Source organism: Botrytis porri (genome assembly GCF_014898465.1).
Source record: "Botrytis porri strain MUCL 3234 chromosome Unknown BPOR_019, whole genome shotgun sequence".
In the NCBI taxonomy this organism is placed as follows: Eukaryota; Fungi; Ascomycota; class Leotiomycetes; order Helotiales; family Sclerotiniaceae; genus Botrytis; species Botrytis porri.
Window position 1 is genome coordinate 324531 of NW_024066093.1, and position 20965 is coordinate 345495.

The 20965-nt window shown below is 43.2% G+C and overlaps 7 protein-coding genes across 7 annotated transcripts; 3 read left to right on the forward strand and 4 right to left on the reverse strand.

The window, feature by feature from the left end:
- The first annotated feature begins 315 nt into the window (after nucleotides 1-315).
- Nucleotides 316-3898, forward strand: EAF01_011035 (uncharacterized protein). The gene is made up of 4 exons (XM_038919292.1): nucleotides 316-1268; nucleotides 1324-1779; nucleotides 1870-3369; nucleotides 3425-3898. The coding sequence occupies exons 1-4, from the start codon at nucleotides 989-991 to the stop codon at nucleotides 3625-3627; spliced, it is 2439 nt and encodes an 812-aa protein (XP_038765163.1). The 5' UTR covers nucleotides 316-988; the 3' UTR covers nucleotides 3628-3898.
- Nucleotides 3899-4869: 971 nt separating this feature from the next.
- On the reverse strand, nucleotides 4870-5809 carry EAF01_011036 (uncharacterized protein; the record flags this gene model as incomplete). The annotated part of the gene is made up of 2 exons (XM_038919293.1): nucleotides 4870-5626; nucleotides 5712-5809. 2 exons carry the CDS (start codon nucleotides 5807-5809, stop codon nucleotides 4870-4872), a joined length of 855 nt encoding a protein of 284 aa, XP_038765164.1.
- Nucleotides 5810-7359: 1550 nt separating this feature from the next.
- On the reverse strand, nucleotides 7360-9948 carry EAF01_011037 (uncharacterized protein; the record flags this gene model as incomplete). The annotated part of the gene is made up of 1 exon (XM_038919294.1): nucleotides 7360-9948. The coding sequence occupies one exon, from the start codon at nucleotides 9946-9948 to the stop codon at nucleotides 7360-7362; it is 2589 nt and encodes an 862-aa protein (XP_038765165.1).
- Nucleotides 9949-12042: 2094 nt separating this feature from the next.
- Nucleotides 12043-14516, forward strand: EAF01_011038 (uncharacterized protein; the record flags this gene model as incomplete). Its single annotated transcript, XM_038919295.1, has 4 exons — nucleotides 12043-12477; nucleotides 12528-12860; nucleotides 13010-13156; nucleotides 13209-14516. 4 exons carry the CDS (start codon nucleotides 12043-12045, stop codon nucleotides 14514-14516), a joined length of 2223 nt encoding a protein of 740 aa, XP_038765166.1.
- A 1249-nt stretch (nucleotides 14517-15765) lies between these two features.
- Nucleotides 15766-17293, forward strand: EAF01_011039 (uncharacterized protein; the record flags this gene model as incomplete). The annotated part of the gene is made up of 2 exons (XM_038919296.1): nucleotides 15766-16718; nucleotides 16774-17293. 2 exons carry the CDS (start codon nucleotides 15766-15768, stop codon nucleotides 17291-17293), a joined length of 1473 nt encoding a protein of 490 aa, XP_038765167.1.
- A 193-nt stretch (nucleotides 17294-17486) lies between these two features.
- On the reverse strand, nucleotides 17487-18731 carry EAF01_011040 (uncharacterized protein; the record flags this gene model as incomplete). The annotated part of the gene is made up of 3 exons (XM_038919297.1): nucleotides 17487-17619; nucleotides 17710-18009; nucleotides 18085-18731. The coding sequence occupies 3 exons, from the start codon at nucleotides 18729-18731 to the stop codon at nucleotides 17487-17489; spliced, it is 1080 nt and encodes a 359-aa protein (XP_038765168.1).
- A 328-nt stretch (nucleotides 18732-19059) lies between these two features.
- EAF01_011041 (uncharacterized protein) lies at nucleotides 19060-20846 on the reverse strand. Its single transcript, XM_038919298.1, has 2 exons — nucleotides 20056-20846; nucleotides 19060-20005 (listed from the first exon to the last, which is right to left on the reverse strand). The coding sequence occupies exons 1-2, from the start codon at nucleotides 20667-20669 to the stop codon at nucleotides 19135-19137; spliced, it is 1485 nt and encodes a 494-aa protein (XP_038765169.1). The 5' UTR covers nucleotides 20670-20846; the 3' UTR covers nucleotides 19060-19134.
- Between the last annotated feature and the right edge of the window lie 119 nt (nucleotides 20847-20965).

Genomic DNA, 20965 nt, shown 5'->3' on the forward strand with positions numbered 1-20965 from the left:
TATAAGGTTAAACCCACCGAATCCAAAACACACCGGACCCTTTTGAGTCAAGAGACTATCCCCTTTCTTTACATTTCCAGATGAAAGAATCAGTATAATGTGTAGATACTTGATTCAATCTTACAATGCACTTGATCGCAATCACCTACATTCAAATCTCATTCAATACTAATAAGGGAAGTGTGTTTTGGATTTGGTGATCTCATTCGTTGTGGACAAGGTCCTGATCACATGACCCAGCCTGACGCGTCAACGACTCAACACACGCTCCACGACATTCCCTCCACTTCACAGTACCAAATCTCCCCGAACTGAAATCAAAGATGTCGATCCAGCAATTTGGACCGCCACGCCATATCTTCAGATGGTGAAAAGCCTTGCACGATGTTGTGTAATAATGACACACGTGCTCCAAACTCCGAATACTTCGCTGAAGAACTGGTGTTTGCTTAGTCTCAATATTCGACGATCATTTGATGATCAGAATCTCCCAAAATAGTTCTCCTCAGCTGCACATACAACTGACATCATCTGCCCCTGATAGACTTGATTCTTATGGACCTGAAGTAAATCACAATTTGGACATTGGCCACTCGACAGGACTGACACCGTTATCGATGTTCCTGTCGCAGTCGAAAGCATCAAGGTGAGACGGGCGATAACATGCGCGAAGATAGGTGGAGTTGAGTAGTACGAATACAGTTGTGTCACTTCTACAAATATTGGATAGGATGGCTAGGTGATCCAGATTTCCTATTAGGAAGTGACAATGGTACCGCATTGACCTAGTTCATTTTGTATTTGCTTTTATATCAACATTTCTATCGCCGTGTCTTCAATGTCCTTTTGTTTTCCCCCTCTGTTCAACTGACTAAACATAACGTCGACATTCATTTGGTTGTTTATATCTCTTTTCAAATTCATACCCGATTCGCTCACAGAATGAACTTTCCTTAAATTTTCAAAACATTCGAAACATCTTACAAATATGGGCGTCTATCATTTCTTTCTGTTTCTGTCTTTAAACCTAGTTTTTAAGAGTGGGATTTCAATTCTCACCTCTACTACTACCATTCAGCTTGCCTCAGTCAAGGGATCATTGGCTGTAACCAGTTCGCTTGGGAAACTTAATAATGTCACCACGACAAGGAATTCTTCTGCGCCATCATATTGGCTCGAGGAAATCTCTCACCACGGACTTGCCCCTGTCAACTTTAACAACACCTCATATCAAGTGTTCCGCAATGTGAAAGATTTTGGAGCCAAAGGTTGATATAATCATAATCTTATACCCATTTATTAGTGCTTTCTAACATCGTCAAGGGGATGGTATAGCAGATGATACTGCTGCTATCAACAAAGCCATCAGTTCTGGCGGAAGATGCAAGCCTGGCGACTGTCAATCTACAACAACAACTCCTGCCACGGTCTACTTTCCAGCTGGGACATATATTATCTCATCTTCCATCATTGATTACTACATCACTCAGATTGTAGGCGATCCAAACCAACTCCCAGTAATTAAGGCTACCCCAAGATTCACTGGATTTGGGCTGATTGACGGAGATACATATGGCCCCAATGGTCTCAATTTTGGAGCCACAAACGTCTTCTATCGTCAAATTCGTAATCTGGTGTTGGATCTGACGGAAATCCCGTCTAATTCTTCAGCCTATGGAATCCACTGGCCTACTGCACAGGCCACCAGTCTACAAAATATTGTATTCCAAATGAGCGATGCAATTGGAACTCAGCAGCAAGGCTTGTTCATCGAAGGAGGTATGTTGGCAACCTAACGATTCTCACTCCTTATAGCCACCCATTTCGTCTATGTCATACACTCCAATGCTCCACGCTTACAAAAAATAGGCTCCGGTGGCTTTATGAATGATTTGATTTTTAATGGTGGCAAAACGGGGGCAGTATTTGGCAACCAGCAATTTACAGTTCGAAACTTAACCTTCACTAATGTTGTAACAGCCATTGACCAAATCTGGGATTGGGGATGGACATACATGGGGATCAGTATCAACAATTGCACTACTGGCTTAAATATGTCCTCAGGCGGATCATCAGACCAAGCTGTAGTGTCTGTCACGCTAATTGATAGTAGCTTCAAAGATACTGATGTCGCTATCATCACAGCTTACAAAAATTCATCTTTACCAGAGGCTGCTGGAAATCTTATTCTTGATAATATCCATTTGACGAATGTTCCAATTGCCGTACAGGAATCGCAAAATACGATTTTGGCTGGAACTGGCAACCAATCAATGATCATCAATGGATGGGGAGAAGGAAACGAATATACACCAAATAACTCTACCCGCTTTGAGGGTTATATTGTTCCCTTTCCTCGCTCTGAGTCTCTTTCACCCCGTGGAAAGTTTTACGCCCGTTCCAAACCTCAGTATGAAGACTATCTGCTTTCTGAGTTCGTTTCAGTCCGTACAGCGGGTGCTACTGGAGATGGAGTCACTGATGACACGGAGGCGTTGAATCATGTGTTTGCGTTCGCGGCCATCACCAATAAGATTGTTTATATCGATAATGGAGTTTATAGAGTCACGTCGACTATTCATATTCCATCCCGTTCGAGGATTGTCGGTGAATCATATCCAGTCATCATGGGATCAGGATCATTTTTCACAGATATTGTTCATCCTCAACCAGTCGTCCAAGTTGGCCTCCCCTTAGAGAGAGGTGTTGTTGAATGGTCAGATACGATTGTTTCGACACAGGGATATATGGGAGGAGCCATTTTGATTCAATGGAATCTAGCCAGTCCAGCGTGGTCTCCTTCCGGACTTTGGGATGTCCATACGCGTATTGGCGGATTCGTGGGTTCTGACCTCCAGTTGGATCGCTGTCCCGCCACCGCTAATAGCACTGGGATTATTCTCGAGTGCAGAGCTGCTTTCATGTCAATGCACATCACCAAGCATGCATCTGGTCTTTACCTAGAAAATAACTGGTTTTGGGTTGCCGATCACGATATCGACGACCCTAATCTATCTCAAATCACAATTTACGCAGGCCGTGGACTTTATTGCGAATCTAGAAAAGGAGCTATATGGCTTATTGGAACTGCTGTTGAGCATCATACTTTATACCAATATCAATTTGATAGTACGAGAGATATTTTTGCGGGGCAAATTCAGACGGAGACTGCCTATTATCAACCGAACCCCATTGCGAATTACCCCTTCCCATCATTGGATGAATGGAACGATCCTGATTTTGCCAGCTCATGTGGAAATGCAACGGGAGAAAACTGTGCGGAAGGATGGGGTCTACGAATCATTGACAGCGAGCATGTTTATGTATATGGCGCTGGAATGTACAGTTTCTTTGATGATTACCGTACTTGTAAGTTTCCTTTAATCTATCTCAATGGACTACTTTGCTAATACATCTGGATTAGCATGTTCTGCCCAAGGAAATGGCGAAGCTTGTCAAGCTAGAATCTTCAGTCTTGAGGGAGATAGCTCGAATATCGGTATTTACAACCTGAATACAGTAGGTATCACGAGTATGATCACTATTGATGGGATAGATATTGCGAATTATTATGATAATATTGCGGGGTTTGTAGATCATATTGCTTTGTTCAAAAGCGAGGAGTAATGTTTAGATAGGAGTGAAGTAGTGAAGATATAGGGACAGCTTTGTCTTGGGATCTTTTGCTTCAAGGAGTAATACTGTAAAATAAAGAATAGAAATCACATGGCCTTTCCAATACTTTATCTTCCGTACCCTACGCTGAACGACTTTTACACACCACATCCCATATTTAGGGGCACTCTCATGATGATGATCATACATGTAGAAACCCCCCGAAATAAAGCTAGTGTTCCAGATTAAGACCCAGTAGCTCATTTCAGTTAACCCCCCCCCACCCCTCCCCCCCCCAAAAAAAGAAACAAAGAAACAAACCATCCGATAATTCTGTTGCACATCTCACCAAACCTACTTTATCAATTCTGTTCTCTAAAGAGATAGTATGAAACAAACTGCCAATCAACCACCTCCAACATCAATCCACACAATCCATCCATCCATGCATCGAAAAAGCAAAAACTTCCCCTCTCCCCTCCCCCTCTCCCCAACGAACAAAGCTCTAGAAGCCATCTCGATCACAACTTCCCATACGTTCCAACATCGCTTTCTTATTCCCTAGCTCCCACATCCAGTACACTAGTAGCCATCACCACAAAGCCATACTCCCTGACGGAGAACAACTGTTCGCCTCCCCCTATCTCCTATCCTCACGCCCACAAAGGAATATCCGAAAGTTCGTGACATCTTTCGCACATCAGCCCACAATCGCAAAACCCCAAGCATTTTCTTTGTTCGGCGCATCGACTTTCTGGTCTGGCATCTTGCATTTCCTGAAATTTGCAACAAAGAAAAAGTAGTGTGCCGGCAATTGTCCCCGGCGTTCCGGACCGATTTGTAGATATGCAACAATTGGGTATTTCCAGGCACCAGAGAGGGAGGTGGCGAATTTATTTCTCGAGATTGTTTGATCAAAGGGGTGATGTTGTCTGGAATGAGATAGGTACAGAGACGAGAGGAGCGGAGTGGACAAGTGGGATATGTATGCAAACTGAATCTTTCAAACGAAAATGAAAACAACTACTGTGATAACTCCCACCATTCCCGCTAATTTTTGAGTGACTTGAATGAATAGATGATTGCTGAACGCCACTAATGCACACATATTCCTCCTCTGTCTAGCTGCGCATCCCAATATACACACTCCGCTCCGCTCCACACACACCTGTACAAATTCCCCTCCATAGAAACAAAAATATGTAAGGTGGGGTACCCCTCCAAAACACAACTCTCGACACCAATTCCACAGATCTAAGGCGTCTGCACATATGCATGCGTTTCCGTCCTCAAAGCCGCAATGCCGTTTTCCTTCCCGCTACTTCCAGCTACAGCCCCAAGCGTATCCCCCGCATCGATCTCTCCTCCCCAGCTTGAAAATCGTACATGTTTTCCCTTCCATGCTCTTTTTGCTTTCGTGCCTTCCTTTCCCTTTCCTTTCGCGTTCTCTAAAGTTTCCTTTTCGATGCCATTCCCAGGAATAGTTAACGTGTTATTCATACCCAGCGGCATAGACATTGGTCTCTGCCCATTCACTCCCACACCCAAACCCCCCAATCTAACCCCCTCCCCCAGATTGTCGCCCTCCTCCTCTTCCTCTCTAATCGGATCATAACTCCAAGCTCTCGCTCTCCCACTCCTCGCATTTCCCATGCCCCTCGTATTCCGCGCGCTCTTCATTCTCCTCCCAAATCCATCTTTCGCGCCTACAAATCCCGGATCCCCTTGTAGTAATTTCCTCTTCCTGTATTCTTTCCTGAGTATCCAGACTAGCATTCCTAATATCGATGCCGTAATGAGGAGTACAAAAGCATTAACGCCAATAGCTACTTTCCACGATGTGGGAATGTGAGGACCGGATGGGGGATCCGAGTCGTATTTAGCATGGTGGAATGAATGTGTGTTGCTGTGGTAATCGTAGTCGCGGAGTTCGAGAGTCCGAGGGGAGGATGACGAGGGGATATTGCAGTTTGATGTACAGATTGGTGAGGATCTGGGGCTGGATTCGATCCTGCGAGATACATAATTAGCATTTTATTGAGAAGGCAAGTTAAGGTACCTATGGATATTGTTGAATCTCGGAAGGTAGTACATACTCAATGACATCAGCAATTCTCTCGGCAGAAGCAGGCGCTGGAATTACAGCTGCCCAGCTCACCGCCGGCAACAAAAGAAAGGAGAGAAGGTATTCCATGTTAATTAGGTATATCTGCACTTTTCGTGCGCACGCAGCAGCTTTTCCTCGGAAACAAATAAACAAAAGAAAGAAAAATATTTCACCCTAGAAACAATCGAAAGAGCATCTGCAAGAATTGGTCAGAAAGAATGAAAGTCGAGTAAAAAATTGAGAAAAGAAATCGTATTAATGAGAGTGAAGACCGAATAATTCGGTGCTCGTAAATGAATGACAAAGATAGACGATGATGGCGGTGAATTGCTAATCAACCAATATATCAATCAATATCATACAGAAGGATGACTAGACATTGAAAGCCAGACAGTAATCAAAACCCCCGATGTTGATTGGTACCAAGAAAAAACATCCCAAGCATTGACAGCAGCAGCTAAGACATTATTAATCTTCGGACCCCCAACCTGCCTTTCGATCATTATTAGATTGATGGAAAATATGGAAACGGGAATGAGAAATGGATGGATGTGTACCGTAGTGCTACGGTAGTAAATGAGGTTAAATTGAGGATCTATGCAGCGGCACCCTTTTCTAAACCGTCGATGACCATGTCAAGACTCAAGAATGAAGGGGATCTATTGGTTAACTAGCCGCAAACAAGATAAGAATTGTGGCTATGGGGGCAAGTGAAGGAGAAGAGAATTGATGAGATTCGTTCGCTTAGTTTAACCATATTTATTTTGATTGCTTTAAGGGTTTGTATAAGTTATAGTAAGGTAAGGTAGGTAAGGTAGGTAAGGTGTGAGTATTATACGTGTGACTATTATACATGTGAACGTCCCAACTGGTTTCGGTTGGGTGGATCATGACTATGTGCCTGGACAAAAGCTTGGCCTTGAGAAAAAGGGGCAACTATAGACACTACACTAGATAATAATTTTATATGCATATTTTGAGATCCATGCTTAAACGCTCTACTACGCTGCTGTGTGACAGAAGTTAGAACCAGAACCCTTCATAGATCCTCTTCATTTACACTCCAAAATAGATACTGAAACACATGTATTTGAATAATTCTACCAAAATTACCTTTGACTTTCGTATCGCATTCAATCAATCGTCGTTCAATTCGAGCGTCTTCAAACTCACAGACCAAGCGGCGGTGTTGATCGATTCGCCCACTCATTCATCCATGGTGGAACATCGAATTGAAATTGGAAATTGAATGCCAAAATTATCCGTATTTCAGGGGTTGAGGTTGATGATATCTTGGAAGTTTTCCCGACGTATGAGGCGGATGCTCGTATAACAACTCAAAGTGCATAGAAACACAAACGATGGCTTTTTCCTTTTCTAGAAGTCATGGAAGCAGCTTTCAATTGCCTAGAGTGTGAAGTTATAATCAAATTGTGGAGCAGAGAACCATAGTCACACGTCCCTAAAATTGCCCAAACTATGCATACAAGGTATAATTTCGTATAAAGATCGTACTCGTGCGGCCAGAAAAGTATGCCACACTCCACTCACAAGCACGTCCCATAAGGCGGTAAAATACAAGGTGATTGGTGGCCCATATTACTTTCTGGCCGCACGAGTACAAAGAGAGAAAACGTTTATATGTCATCCTCGGTAATCGGCTTCTTCGGTTTGACAAATCGACCCCCCTTTGTTCTCTTCTCAGGCTTAAATATTCTCTTCGAATCTCTACTTTCCTCAAGACCCTCCATACCATCACGACCCATAATGATATTAAACTTGTTCTTCTTCCTCTTGGCCGCTGATTTACTGAGGACTTTTCCAGGTTTGGAACCCTTACTGTTGACTGCACCTTGTCCTCCCCTTCCTAATCTAGGTTGCCGAGGGACTCTCGTTTTAGCACCAAGTGCCCAAAGATCTCCCCATTTGGATTTTCTAGCGTCGCGGTACGCTGCTCTACTAAAACTTTTAGGGATTGTCCATCGTTCTAACTTACCGGATGGTGTACAAACATCCAAGGTGACATGTCCACGACGTTTGAGAGGTGGGAGCATAGATCGTGGGAGTGATAATGGATGAAATGGTACATCACCCTCTTCAGGCATTTCTGGACCATCCGGTAAATTATGCTCTTCATAGCCAGCAAAAGATTGGTCAGTGGCAGCATCTCCTTGTAAAATGGCTTCTTCTTTCCTAGCATCAATACCTCTTCGTACCGCCAGGTAACTATATCTAACATCTTCGTGATTCCGGGAAGAAGCACCTAAAATTTTCTGTAGATAAGGTGGACGGAGATATCGTTGTTCAAAATGACAAAAATCCTTTCTACCAGGAGTAAGACCTGGGACTGGATACATTGGACACTTCGTATGATTGGTGCATGGTGCGATAATCATACCCTCCTCTTTTTCCGCGAACCGTGATTCGTTGTCTGAAAGGGATTGAAGTTCTTTTTCGACGTTTTCGTCACCAGGTGAAGAAATATGTGAATCGAGCAAAAGAGAACGAGCGCCTGCTATAGCCTCAAATCCCCGTGGTAATCCCTTTTCTATCAGGATAAGTACACCTCCTTTGGGGTCAAGCATGGACCAGAGGTTTTGTACCATGTGTTTTCGGCGATAATCTTCCTTCAATGGGAATAAAGTATGTGGGGCGATAATCAAGTCATACATTTTCCTAGGTTGTGCAGGTCCACCATCAAGTTGGGCCTCGCCACTGGATGAATGGACGTAATCAGGCAGTCTGGGAAGAAAGGTAGTATTGTCGAGAAATCGTGAAATTCGGTATCGTAATGTATCTGCTCCAGTAAGAACCGTGTGCTTTCCAGATGAAGGCACGTTTCCTTCGACAATACCGTCGTCTTTCAATACATCCCATTCGGCTCGTAAGATTTCCTGCCAGGCTACAATACCAGCCCCACCAGCTCCAGCATCGAGAATTCGTGGACCTTGGCCACCCTCCCTGAACAACATTTCACGAATCCATTCAGACCCTAATCGTTTGCGTACCTCAACCAGCGTACTCATAACGGAAGTATAAGTACCTGACATTACTCCAGCCAAATATGCATCTGCTTCGATTTCGCTCATCCTATGTTGTGAAGCATCGAGTCCAACATGTTTTTGTGGTAAAAGCTTGAGCTTTCCTACGTTTGGAGTAGAAGAAGAATATGGCAACCACTTTCCACCAAATGCTTTCTGTGCAGCCTCTGTGACGTGTTTCATGCTTGTTCTCTCTAGCAGTTCGGTAATGGGTGTAACAAATTGTTCTTTTGGTAACGATATGGTACTTGGGGATGTGCCAGATCTAGCGGTCCTAGTATGCGGATGTGTGCGAACTTCGTCCGAGCTAATATATGAATCGTATTCGTCTTCCTCAAATTCTTCGGGGCCCTCAAATAATTCTTCTTCAGATTCTTCCGACGATTCTTCCTCCTCATAGTCCTCGTCAAATACCGTATCTTCTTGCTCTGCTGCTCGTGCCATTGCTTCGTCCATATCGCGTTGTAACCGTGCGATAGCATCTACCTCTCTTTGGTTTTGAGCTTGAAATGTCAAATCGGTAGAATCCGTTCCCGCAGAAGTCTCTGTTGCCATTGATATTTCCTCACCTTCCAATTCCATATCAGGTTCGCTTTCTTCTTCAAGCCCTAGTTCTTTACCCTCACTGGCAGAAGCAAATCTGTCAGTGCCATCTTCGACAACTTTAAACCCCAGCTCTGGATCAAATTCAACTTCTTCAAATTCACCATCAGCGTTCTCTCTCAAAAGAACATTCCTGGATGGCCCATCTTCTCCAATATCCTCTTCCTCAACCTGCAGATATTCTAAGTCCTCCGGCCTAGTGTCTCGCAGTGGTGCACCATACAGTCGCTCGTATAATTGATACTCCTCAGCAGATAGATAATCCTTCGGCAGAGTTTCTCCAAATGTTTGCCTAGCCTGCCTCACAAACGATTCAATTTCTGCTGCTCTTGCTTCTGTAGCTTTCACTTCGGGCCCTGGTGTAGTTGTGGTCGTTCGAGCTTCATCTGATCGAATAAGAGTCGTTGAGAATAATCGTAAGGTATTAGGGCGAGGCTGAATTGATCGATATCGGATGTCGCGAAGTCTTGAATGTGTAGAGGCTGTTGAAGCAATGGGTCTTGTGAATCCATATTCGAAAAGGGAAAGAAGTTGAGATCTACATGACTGGCATGCCTTCGGAACTTTACGTGCGGTGAGCATAATTAATTGGTGTTTGAATGTTGAGATTAACAAAACACTCTTCGGAAAGATTGTTTTTAACCTTGATCGCATAAATATTTACCTGCGAACTTTTTGGAAATATTGCATTGAGGTGTGAATTACTAAATTCGCACCCCTACCACGCGTGGGGTGATTTATCAGCCAATGGATTACGAAGAATTTGATATACCGATCCTAGAAATTGATATTATACACTCACTCTATATTTTGCCATCGCCGCTGTTGTCTAGCTATTTCGACGCATATAATCGTTGGACAATGAGATCGTGAGCAATCAGATCAGTAGTTATTGATTGAGAGCTTTGGAACAGAGCATCGTCTAAATCGTATCCTTTACACGTCTACAGCATACCTCAAGTGAGTTACGAGAAACTGAGGAAGATGCCGACTTCCTCCCTTGCATTAATGTTAAGCTATGGAGTTAGATTATCCATGGATCTTTTCTTTTATTAGGTTAAATCAGTTCTACCAATCTACCTTCGTCTTATTCAGGGCACTAGTATGTAAACGTGCCCGCATATTATGCATGATACATGGACTGGGGCCTGTTATTCCATCTTCTGTATCAGAGTCCTCGATATTTGAATCATTGACAGCATTTCCTGTATTCCATTGCTTCACAAAAGGCGATTCAGCGATTCGGCCATTGAGATCTCGCCTAAAGAGGCCTTCAAAGAATCTATATCGACTGGAGCAATTCGTTAATTCAAGCAAAACTACATAGAATTTGGGTTGCGCCTTCGAATGTTGCCATATGACTTGTAGTTGCTGACCATTCTGGAGAAGATAGTTGTGTTAGTGTATGCACTATTGATCTGAGATTCTGTTTGGCTTACTATGTGCTTGGTGGACGACTTTTGATGATCTTGTGCCCGGCATGCCCGATCAATGATGATATGGTCATTATCCGAGTAAGAGCTGATGAAAGGTCGAATTCTTGTTGAAAACAAAATTATCATCTAGACTCGCAGTGCCAGCATATGAAAACCTACTGCGGAAATTCGCAGGCTCCCCTCCTATATTCCCAGTATGAGAATCTCAAAAATATCAATGGGTTATATTGCCGATTTCTAGTCGCTGCAAAAAGTGATATCCAGAGCAATGACAATTCTCCAAGAACAAGAAGCCACTGAATTCGGGGAAACCTGATAATCGAAAGTACAGTCACCTTGATATGCCTGTCAAAATAGTCACTCCATTACATGTGTGCAGGATTCTGTATATTCCAAAATGTGTTCAAGTATATTCAACTGAAGCCAAACTAGTACGTGCACCTGAAGCAAGAAGTGAAGGGGTAGTACGGATATCTTGATCAATCCTCAGTGATGAGAACTGAGAAGGAACTATTATGATGGGAGAAAGTATCTGTTCAAAATAAACACATTAGCGACTTTTCATCTTTACTCTGTAGATATGAAACAGATCTCTGTTCTTACTGGAAGTTTGATTCCAACTAGAAATTTGATTCTCAGTGGAAGTTTGTTTCCAATTGGGTTTTAAATAATCTTATTTCTATTCTCAGCTTTATGACTGAGCATGTATAAAAGGAGATGCAAGTGATGCGGTGTACCAGGTGATCATAGAAGCTCATGGCTTGTAGATAGGTAAGTAAAGCGTGCAGGGGCTGGCAAAATTTGACTTGAGCTCGCGGTATCGATGATGTACCAATGGACTACCGTCTCTTGATAGATGACTTGTAAAAGGTTCCAATATATGCCAATGTTTGAAATGCTTTCATAATAGAGTCATCACCGATCATAAAACCTATTATGTACTAAGCCTTAAGCATAATTATCATCTGAATGATCAAATCATCACAACCGGTTTCATGAGTTTCTTTGAATAAAGATTTTTGGGGAATGGAATAATCTGCTTGTGATTTTCGTGCTAATTCTTTGTTCAAAAGTGAAAGACATTCATGCAAAAATGCGATTTTGTTTGAATTTATCTAGCGTCTTTGTTGCTTTGTTCTCTATGTTTATAAATTTCAAATGAGCTACGTGCTTAGAGGCAGCATCTTTGCTGGTACCACACGAATGCGAAACTTCTACGAGATTCCAAATTGTACCAAAGATGCTAATCTCACCGACCCTTTATCAGAAGAAGTATGGTGCTCCTCCGACTCCTATAGCCATTATTATCGGCTCACATCGCAGCGGACTCACCCCAATATCTGCATACAACCTTACCAATCCGTCTGCCAATGCCTCCCATGAAGAAAGAACAGCGTATCAACAATTCAGGTTACGTGGATACACATCGCGACTTCTAGTCGATCTTGATGTTGTCTCATTGAGATCATTAACCATTCCAAAAGATTCAAATCCGATCGATCCAACAATGCAAAGAAGCAGGTGGGCTAAATCAAGTGGCCTGATACTTCCAATGAGTAGTTCAGAGAAAGAAGGAATTTCGTGGACAGCGCAAAATCCTCTCATTTGGGAGCATCTTCAACCGTGTCTAAAACTCGCCTCGAGGTTATTGGCGAGAATGCATTTAGACCCTTTTGTATTATTCCCAGCTCTCCATGGTTTCCAATCGGGCGCTAAGGAAAACAGGTTCAAGCTCTACTACTTGGAGGTACTGAGACAATTCCGATCGAAGATTTCAAGCCTCAAGATGTATTTCGTTTTGGTCCTGGAATCCAAAAACTTTTCAAACGCTTTCATCCCCTGCCATACGATTCGACAAATGCTTTTCGAACAAGACAGGAGTTAAATCGTATTGAAACAAAAATCCTGATGCGCCATTATACGCTGGCATTTGGTGTTGATGAGTCTGCCAAAAGTCAAGGTGATGAAGGAATGGAATCGTCTGCTCCTCCAAAACAAAGCTTCGTCGCAGTTTCCACATACAACCGTCAAAGTATGACGATAGTCACTGAGTACAATGTATACAGCTTTCGAGTGCTAATGAACCCCAACTTGTCTGACGCAGAAAGGCTTTCTGAGGAATGGTATGTGGCAACGTCAATGTATCATGAATTTATGGTTTGATTTTCCACCCTTCATTGTTCTATCATTTGATAACAGTCGACCAGCATGTACTTGGCTATGCTAAGGAATTCACTTTCGATGGAGACTCTCTCAAGGAGGAAATAAAGGAAGCGGTCTCTCATGGTGCACTTTATGAGCCAATGTGGCGTCGAGAACAAAAGTCTGAACTTGGATGGGCAGGCGAGGCTTCCGTAAGAAATCCCACGCAATCTAAAGTATTCAGTCTAATCGGACCTACTTTAGGTGTTTGGAGGCACACACTCCAAAATACTGTACAATAAAATAACGGATGGACCTGGTTTAGGAAGCACTCTAGATCCATGGCCAGAATACGACGCAGCAAGGCATGGCGATGCACCTCAGCTTGTACTACCCTTGGGCTCAACATGGGCATCTCCTCTGCCTATATATATGCACACCCAGTTTCGATCAGAGGACTTCTGGTCGTTGTATACCAGAAAATATGGGTTATTCCACCCTGTAAGTACGATAGGCTATGCACATGCAATCACCATTGAAGATGACTATGCTAAAGATATTGATTACCAATACAAAATTATTCTTCCGTCTGATTTCAACGGATATTTATCGCCAGTGTCAGTTATTACCCCCACCCTGCATGGGTTTTCGAAACCGAGTAAACGTACGTATGCAGAATATCTCTTGTTAAATCAAGATGGGAGAATGGAAAAAGCCAAAACTCTTCAAAGTCGCCTCGAAAGATTTCGCGATTCATTTTATGAAATCAACACAACTATGCATCAACAATCCAAAACACTCATGGACTACGCGTGGCTATTTGCATATTTTGAAGAACCACCAGAGCCAGAGTATGAGGAAGCAGAGTGTGAAAATGATTTTGAGAAATGGCTTGATGAATGGACCGAGTCCTTGAGCAAACTTACTGAAGCCTTGGATGCGTGCTTACAAAATTTCGACATTTGCATTCACAGACTTATCGTCTGGGAAGCAGCCATTAAATTCAGTTTATATAGCCACAGATACCATGAAGAGGAAATCAATCAACGTATCAATCTCCAAAATTTCGGGGCAAATCTATTGAAGCTTATCGAATCACTTAAATTCATAGAAGGAGAAAATGATAGAAATTTGCAAAAGTACTACAATAATAGCATCGATGCCTACTGGGCCAGTCGCAGAAAGCTCTCTCCTGAATTCGATTACGCGACTGTCGTTGCGAACAATGCGTCGAGTGCACAAAAGAACAAAGCCGTCTTTGAAGCAAAATTACAAAGAGCTCGAGCGCCCTTGGCATATATGGACGTCGCTTCATTTGAGCCATTGTGTAATCAGATGCTCCATGATGATCTTGGAGCGACTCTGAGACCAGCATTGAGAGCAGAACTTTTCATACTGCTAACGAAATGCACGACTCTCTACAAAAGTAAATTAATTGAATATGCGCGGGGAGCGAGAAAAGCACTTCTCTGGTTAACAAGGGATCCGACGGCGTCAGATGAAGAAAAGCTGTCGGCACTGGAGGAACGAGACAAACTTCAAGAGTACATAAACGCAGCTAAAGAATGTTGAGTATTCAGGATTGTTCATCGAAAGCTTTAGGTAGTATTGTACGTGTACAGCTACAAATATTCGAAGCAAGTAAGCGAGCAATGAAGGGGTAGAAGGGGGTGATAAAGGGAACGGTTAGGCCACGAATTCTTTGTGAGAAATATTATGATTTGGGAGGCAGGAAAGTGATGGATAGAACTTCTTATTGTGGATATTGGGCTGTAGCTTTCGGTTGATAGCCATACGACGATCAATGATTTTCTCTGTTAGAGAGCATTGCATCTGGCAACTCAAGGACAAAGGGATCTTAAGACACAATTTCACACATTTTATACCCCTTGACTGATAGAGTCTTCGTGTATACAACAGCTGTTTTGATGCTGATCTTATCGTCGAAGTGACGACACGATGAGCTCCAATTGGAATCATTTCAATTCGAGTTGCCCCGTAACAGCAATTGTATTGATTATACCAAGATCGTTGACGTCGCCAGAAGTTGTGGAAAGCGAACAGGCCGGAATTGACCACTGGCAAAGCCTTTCAATAATTCAATTGTTCCATTTCAATTATGAAAATTAAACGTTTATATAATCTTAGAGTTGAAAATCGTTCAAGGATTTTCATTTAATGTTATTAACTTTTATAATTCTATTAGTGGTTGATTTACCATAGAATTTATTGGGGTGATCACTCTTTTTTCTTCTTTGTAGACCTAGGCTCCAGGGTATTTGTCAGCATGCGCGTCTTAGAACCACAGTGCCAAACAGCTTGAAGAGACCCCAAAATGTACACAGGCTCAAAACAAAGCAATATCATAATTATATGATTATGCCATGACAATACACGAGAAGGACGGCTATTGGAGTTAAACTAACAAAGTCTGAAAAAGATTTCATGTCGATTCCAAGCTAGGCATTACTATGTGAGGTGTGATGACATTTTGTCATCCATTCTGGACCATATTACCCGTCATTCCATTGGGCATGGAGTGCGTACCTACATGTATGTGTATTGATAACTTCATGCATGAAATGCAGAAAAATGGCTTAAATTTCCTAGATAGTATTATCTATCGCGGTACAAATGGCGATTATTTCATTGGTGGGCATATCCAGTCATATCAATCATTGAGTCATCGAAGTATCCAAGAACTCACCTCGACTGTTATCGATATCAGTCATCCATCTCTCTCGTCCTTCCTACTTAAACTCCCGCAGACCCTACCTTACTCAATTGACCTTTCGTCCATCCTCTTCAAATCACACATGCCATGGCTCTCCTCGAGCAGGTTTTAGGTCAACTGACCACAAACCCCCTCATAGTTCTCATAACAATTACAATCCTCTCCCTCCTCTTCCGCTGCACCTACCGCTGCACCCTACACCCCCTCTCCCACATTCCCGGTCCCCTCCTCCCCAAACTCACATCCCTCTGGCTGCACTACCACGCCTACATCGGCGACGAAGCAAGCTGCATCCACAAACTGCACAACCAATATGGACCCATCGTCCGCGTCTCTCCGTCTGAAATCGATATCGCTGATGCAGATGCCATAACCCCTATCTATATCTCCAAAGGTGGATTCCCGAAAGCTCCTTGCTATGCCAATTTTGATGTCGATGGTCACAAGACGATATTCTCGACTACGGATGCGGAGTTTAGGGCTCCGAGGGCAAAAGCAGTCATGCCTTTGTTTTCCACGAAAAGCATTAGGGATAATGAGATTGCGTTGTATGGATGTGTGGAAAATATGGTGCGGAGAATGAAGGAGGATGCTCAAGGAGGGGAACCTGTCAATTGTCTGAATTTGGCAAGGAGTTTGGCACTCGATGCTATTTCTACACATTTGTTCTCGGAGAATTACAATGGAACCTCTGAAAAAGGAGAAAGACTTTCGGCTTCGGCATTTGTGGATGCGTTTGTAGCTGTGGGAAGATTTTTTTATTTGCCAAATAAAGTCTTTATTTGGTTATCATGGTTTATGGAAATGTTCGTGATGGATTCACATACTGAAAATTCCATAAAGTTGGTGGACCAGTTTGTGGACAATCTTGTGGAATCTACGCCAAAGAAAAGTAAGAATTATCCTGGTCGATTACTCGATATAGGGTTCAGCAAGTCGGAAGTTAAGTCTTCGTGCAAAGATCTTATGTTTGCGGGAACGGATTCGACAGGTATGAATATGGCAACTATTTTTCGATATTTAGTGCTGTGTCCAGAAAAGTAAGTCAACATCCCCTTGACAATCTTAGTGGTAAAGGTGTTCACAAATTCGAAGGTATGAAATCCTTCGCACTGAAATCATGGAAAATGCAAATTCTCCCACCAAACAAGAAATCCAAGCTCTTCCCTATCTCTCCGCTGTCGTCAAAGAAGGTCTACGCACCAGCATGGCAAATCCCACTCGTTTACCTCACGTTGTCCCTATCGGTGGATGGACATTCAAATCCATCTACTTCCCCGCTGGATCTATCGTCGGCTGTTCCGCCTATGAGCTGCACTTCAATCCAGATGTCTTTCCGAATCCGCATGAATTCCAGCCTGAGAGATGGCTGGAGGGAAATATCAACCCGGAAGCGAATAAACATTGGTTTGCTTTTGGTGCGGGTAGTAGAGCGTGTATTGCGAGGAATCTTGCTACGGTGGAACTTTACATGGCGGTGGAAAAAATCGTGGAAAGTGATGCTTTGAGGGGTGCGAGGGTTTGCCAAGAAAAGGTTGAGATTTTTGAGTGGTTTAATTCGAGTGTGAAGGGGGAGAAATTAGAGTTCGTTTGGGACCGGAATGAAAAGTGCTGACCGATTCTAGTAGTTCTGCAGGAGATGTTTATATGCACCAATATTCCGAACCTTTGATATGCTTGAAAATGCCATCCATTATTATTAGCTTTGAAGTCTTGGTACCGGAACCTACCCGAGTACAATATCATTCCTTATCTAACCAACCCGAACTTCTACAACCACAAGCGAACTCTATCTAGACCTCATATTATCAATACCCTTGCCCATTCCATCGCCATTGCTCAACACTCCCCTGTCCTTCCATTAACCACTCCAATCGATCCTCAACTGTTACCCATCCTTTCTTCCCATTTACAACCGCCCTTCCGATAACATTTTTCCACCTAGCAATACCCCTAATTAGCATCTCCAAAAACCCACACCCTAAAGATTCCCCTCCGCCCAAGAAAAATAAAAATAAAACCCAAACTCACTCATCAAACCACTCCTCCTCCCCCATAACAACACACCTTCTCCCCTCCACCCCCCTCCCCACATCCGCAAACGGCCACACACTACTCACAACCTCATATCTCTTCGTCCCCATGAAAACCTTCGCCACGCTACTAAAAAACGAGTTCACTCTATCTGGCGGTCTGACCACAACTTTCGAATGCGTGATTGGAAAACTGATAGTGGTGTGTCCTGGATATCCTGTCTGCGCTATGAGCGCAAGTATCAGACCCTGGAGATGTGTTGTTGGGAAATTGGGGATTTGTCGGGTTAGTATGAATCTATGTATTTTCAACCAGTTAATCATCAATTCTCCAAACATAGACATATCAAATACAATAATAATAAAAACATACTCCTTAACCCCCGCTTCATCCCTACAAAAAGCTCTCACCCACCCTTCCAACCCCTTCCCCTCCTTCTCCCCCAAATCAGGCTCCGTCGCCTCCCTCACACCCCCTCTCCATCCCATCTCGCCTCTCCCAAGAATCTTCATATAATTCATTTTGCGCTCTCCGTCCCCGACAAGCAATCCCATTAAATTAACCCTGATATCGAAATCTGGAGTCGGGGTATGCATACGCTGCCCTAGTATTCTCAACATGGGTTTGGGGGGGATAGTACATAGAGCGGTGATGAGAGGGAGGAGAGTCCCGGGATTAGAGAGATGAGCGGAGGATGATGTGATGGTTGTTTTATCGCTGGAGAGGGTGAATGAAGGGGGGAGATAGAGGTTGTAGGACAGATTTGGGAGGTCTGGGGAGCGGAGATGGGGGTTGCAGCGGAGGGGGGCGGGAGAGGAGAGGGCGGCGGAATAGGCGGGGGGTGTGGAGTCGTCATCGTGGTTGTGATTGTGATTGTGATTGAGGGGATTTGAATCGGATAGTGTATTGAGGTGATGTTGGCGGGAGGTGGAGGGATCGGCTTCAGATGTAAGATTGCTGGGCCCGAATGATCCGGGAGTGTGGTGGGAGGTTGATGGAGATGATTTCTCGTTGGACATTGTGGGGTTTGTATTTGGTGGTTTCTAGTAAGGTTAATGTCTATAAAAACTGCTTAGGTAGATATGAACACACTATCAAGCAATTGCAATTACACTTGTTATGCGTATGCTAATAGATAGTTAAACATTTAAATCACCCAAAAGAAGTTTTGGATGTTTTCTTGCAGTTGTTCGTGGTTTTGAAGATGACTAGCTGAATAGTTGTGGCTTTGCATTTTTTTGTTGCCTGCTAAAACTATTGTTATACGAGGCGGCTTTTCTTTCACTACCTACCTAGGTAGGTAGGTATTCATCACAGTATTTGAAAATAAAGCGCAGGTCTGTTATCCTAAAACGAGAATGGGTCATAGCTCATAGCTCATGGGTAATTGGTATTATCTTCCTTTTTTAATTCCTTGACAAATTAGTCTATCATCATAGTATCATCACCGTCAACAGCTGGTCCTGCTTCTTCAACAACTACACCACGACCACGTCCGGCGAGCAATTCCCTTCTAACCTCAGGTCCAATTTGTGAATGTCCCTTTACATTAATCAAATCTAACAGCGACTCTCTCTGATCTTCTGTAATATCGTTTCTATATCTTTGTGCAAATGCTAGAAGACATTGATGCCAAATGACTGGTAATTTCGCATCCTTGGAACTGGTTACACCTTCCATTCCGGATCCAATATCTTCGGGTCGAACACCGGCTGGGTCGACACTTCTAAATCGTAGGAAATGGAAAACCAACGCATCAATGACTTGGTATGGAAGTGCGTATTTCTTGTCAAGCAAAGCCTTGATAAAAATGTTTGTGGCTCCACCACCTTCGGTCCCGGCTGATGATTCTTGAGCTGCAATATCGCAAAGTCCTTTGATGGCAGCGGCGGAATGTAGGACTGGGATCGAAACTCGCACAAGGACGCCTGATATAATTCTTGCTTCACGTAGTGTGCAGGTACCACTTCCAATCAATGGGAAAAGAAATCCCTTGAAAAACGCGGCTGGCTTGTAGAGTGCCTTCTTCAGGGCTTTGAAAAGATGGACATTCAAGTGATTGGTTTCGAAAATATCCTCCCGAACCTTTTCGAGCAGAACCATTTCCACGAATCTTTGTGCGATAATTGGTGTCCTTGAGACGAATATTCTTGTTGCTTCGTAACAAGCATTTGGTGTCCACTTGTCCGGCCTGGTGATCACGAGAATATCTTCCCAATTTGGTACGGTAGGTAGAATCTTAAATGGTTTCGGCAATTTTCCTGACTTGTATCGCGATAATATCAACCCAATTCTATATTCTTGTTAGTACTTGGGCGGGATAAAGGCGAAGGTACTCCTCACTTTGTGTAAACCTCCATAACCTTAGGATGAACGAAGAATCCATCATCGTTGGGTGCAGCATGTCCAACTCCAGGTTGTGCCGATTGTTTTGCCTCAAACTGAGCAATCCTCTCTAGAATTAATGCGGTCAGATCTGTGCCTTGTCCCTCTCGACTTTCGTCGTTTTCCCCTCCCCAACCAACTTCCTTTAATTTTTGGTCTAGGTCATCCTCGTCATTCTCTGGGAAGAATTTTCCAAACGTATCGCGGTCTTCTGGCGCCAATTCGACTAGTTCTGGAACCTCATCGTCATCTCCCCATTCTTCTCCATCCTCCTCTCCAAATTCTGGCTCGTCTTCCTCAACTTCATTCTCAAATCTTGATTCAAAATTAAAGGCTGCATTCGGTTTTGCTGCTTGGGTTTCGGCTTCGTCTTCATCGGCAAGTTCTTGACCTATCTTTAAAATCCTCCGCGAAGATTTCGAATCCACGAACTTTTCTTCCTCCTCCTCATTTCTAGATTTTCTCTTCCCGGATTTAGTTTTGAGTGGACCACTGGCTGTCAAATCTGCTTCAAGAGGATTATGCCTTCTTCCATTTCTGGCGAGTTCTTTTGGGCTCATTGCTTTGGGCATTTTGTGTTTTGGAGAGATTTGTGAATTTTTGGTGACGGACGGAATTTCTTTTTATGAAATCAATTGATAAAATTGAAAATGTTCAAAAATATTTAGTGGAGGTTGCCGGAGCTAAGATAAGGATTTTCCCCGCCAAAATGTCTAGTGCCTCGAGAAGTGCCTCACGTGCTGCTGAGCATGCCTTAGTAGAAATAGTTCATGCCTGATATAATTGATCAATTATTAATCAGCGTCATCCCATCTATGTTGATCAGGTGAAGGGAAGCAATCATACTTCAATTCATCCTATTGTCCAA